Source organism: Parus major, chromosome 23 (assembly GCF_001522545.3).
Source record: "Parus major isolate Abel chromosome 23, Parus_major1.1, whole genome shotgun sequence".
Taxonomy (NCBI): domain Eukaryota; kingdom Metazoa; phylum Chordata; class Aves; order Passeriformes; family Paridae; genus Parus; species Parus major.
The window spans coordinates 1550538-1552990 of record NC_031791.1 but is presented as its reverse complement, the minus strand read 5'-3'; the positions used below and the strand labels follow the sequence as shown (position 1 = coordinate 1552990).

The window sequence follows — 2453 nt, the reverse complement described above, 5'->3', positions numbered from 1 at the left end:
CTGGGTGGGTCCATGCACATCTGGGTCCATGCACAGCTGGTTGGTGCATGCACAGCTGGATGGGTCCATGCACAGCTGGGTCAGTGCATGCACAGCTGTCTGAGTGCTCACACATCTGGATGGGTCCATGCACAGCTGGGTCCATGCACAGCTGGGTCAGTGCATGCACAGCTGGGTCAGTGCAGCACAGCTGTCTGGGTGCTCACACATCTGGATGGGTCCATGCACAGCTGGGTGTGTCCATGCACATCTGGATGGGTGCATGCACAGCTGGATCCATGCACAGCTGGGTGGGTCCATGCACAGCTGGTTGGTCCATGCACAGCTGGATGGTTCCATGCACAGCTGGGTCAGTGCATGCACAGCTGGATGGTTCCATGCACAGCTGGGTGGGTGCTCACACATCTGGATGGGTCCATGCACATCTGGATGGGTCCATGCACAGCTGGATGGTTCCATGCACAGCTGTCTGGGTGCTCACACATCTGGATGGGTCCATGCACAGCTGGGTGTGTCCGTGCACATCTGGATGGGTCCATGCACAGCTGGGTGTGTCCGTGCACATCTGGGTGGGTTCATGCACAGCTGGATCCATGCACAGCTGGATCCCTGCACAGCTGGGTGGGTCCATGCACAGCTGTTTGGTGCATGCACAGCTGGATGGTTCCATGCACATCTGGATGGCTGCTCACAGACCGGCCCTGCCCCAGCAGGCTCCAAACTGGAATTTCAAGGCATTCATGGAGAGACCCGGAGCGAGGGCACAAATCCCTGTCCCTCCTCCTCGAGGGCACAAATCCCTGTCCCTCCTCCTCGAGGGCACAAATCCCTGTCCCTCCTCCTCGAGCAGGAGGGTGCAAGAGCGGGACTTTGTCATCCCAGAGCTCCCTCCCCTCTCCATTTTCTGACTGACACAGTTCCACAGCAGCTGGGGCAAAACTGACGGATTCTGACAGCTCAGTGTCACCCCTGGCAGCGAGCTGGGGAGGCAGGGACAAGCCCAGGGCACACCAGAGCCCCCCTGCTCTTCCCAAAAATTCTCCTTCTCATCCCTGCATCTCCTCTCCAGCTGTTCCCAAGGCTTTATCCACAACCCCGGCATCCAAACCTTGGGCTCAGCATATTCCGAGCAAGAAAGCTTTAATGCCTTGGGGTTTTTTGTTGTTTTGTTGGTTTTTTTTTTTCTTTTTCCCAAACCCACCCCACATCCCAGCCAGCGTTTTAATTTCTGGAATTTCCTGCCCTGTGAGTGTTTGGTTTCCCAATGGCAGAGCCAGCCCGGCTCCGGTGCTCGCGGTTAATTACAGGGAGCGCCGAGCCCTCGGCCCAGCCTTTGAAGGTGTTTAATTTTGACATTATGAAGCTTCCAGAGCCCATCCAGGGGTTGAGAACCATCCTGGAAGCAGCAGGGAGAGGCTTTTCCCCCCCTTTACACCCCCCAACACCCCTAAACCCAGCTCTGCTCCCAAAACAGAGCAGGATGTGAATCACCTGGATCCTTCTGGGAAGCGCCAGGGCAAAGGCGGCCGCGGAGCCGTGCCAGCCCCAGGCTGAGCTGCAAATAGCAGGGTTGGACAGCAAAAACACCGGACTTCCGAGCTGGGAGAGCTCGGCTGGCCCTGCCATAAATTAATCACACATGTCGGGGCAGCCAGCGCCCTTCCAGCGTCCCTCCGGCAGGAAAACACCAGATTGAGGAGAGCCCCGAGCAGGGAGAACCATCCAGAAGCGACAGCCGTGCTCACAGAGCTGCTCTGGAGTTCGGGTTTTAGGTTTGGGGTGGAGAATCTCTGTTGGAACGACACCCAGCGCTGGAGCCTGACCCGTGCTGTGCTGATTTATGGGGTTTTTTTTAGTCATTTGTCTATTTTTGTGAGAAAAAGGGCCCTGAAATCCCAAATTAATGAAGGGGCTGCCTGGCCCACGCGGTGCCGTGAGCCCTGATCCAACATAAACCGCAGCAGGGACTGCCTACAGTTTAGAATAAATATTTTTGCAGAAAGATGGAAATAATCCCCCCATTCACCCAGGGTTTTTAGGTCGGTTTGACGCTTTTTCTGCTGCCTGGAGCCACGTTTGCTGGGGCTGACGGGCTCCATCCATCCCCAGGTCCACCTGATGAAGCCTGAGGCCGTGCCCAAGGCGTGCTGTGCCCCCACCAAGCTCAGCGCCACCTCTGTCCTCTACTACGACAGCAACAACAACGTCATCCTCAAGAAACATCGGAACATGGTGGTGAAATCCTGCGGCTGCCACTGATGGACAGGTCCCACTGCCACCCCTGGGTGTCCCATTGTCACCCCTGGGTGTCCCACTGCCACCCCTGGATGTCCCACTGCCACCCCTGGGTGTCCCATTGTCACCCCTGGGTGTCACATTGTCACTCTTGAGTGTCCCATTTCCACCTCTGGATGTCCCATTGTCATCCCTGGGTGTCCCATTCCCACCCCTGG

The 2453-nt window shown here is 57.0% G+C and overlaps 1 protein-coding gene across 1 annotated transcript in view; it reads left to right on the top strand.

Moving 5' to 3' along the window:
- LOC107214040 (bone morphogenetic protein 8B-like) overlaps nt 1–2444 on the top strand; it is a 20894-nt gene extending 18450 nt beyond the window's left edge. The window contains exon 7 of the mRNA XM_015649049.3: nt 2071–2444. Coding sequence (XP_015504535.1) covers nt 2071–2259 — 189 coding nt within the window. The 3' untranslated portion in view covers nt 2260–2444. The remainder of the gene's footprint in view (nt 1–2070) is intronic.
- The last annotated feature ends 9 nt before the right edge of the window (nt 2445–2453 follow it).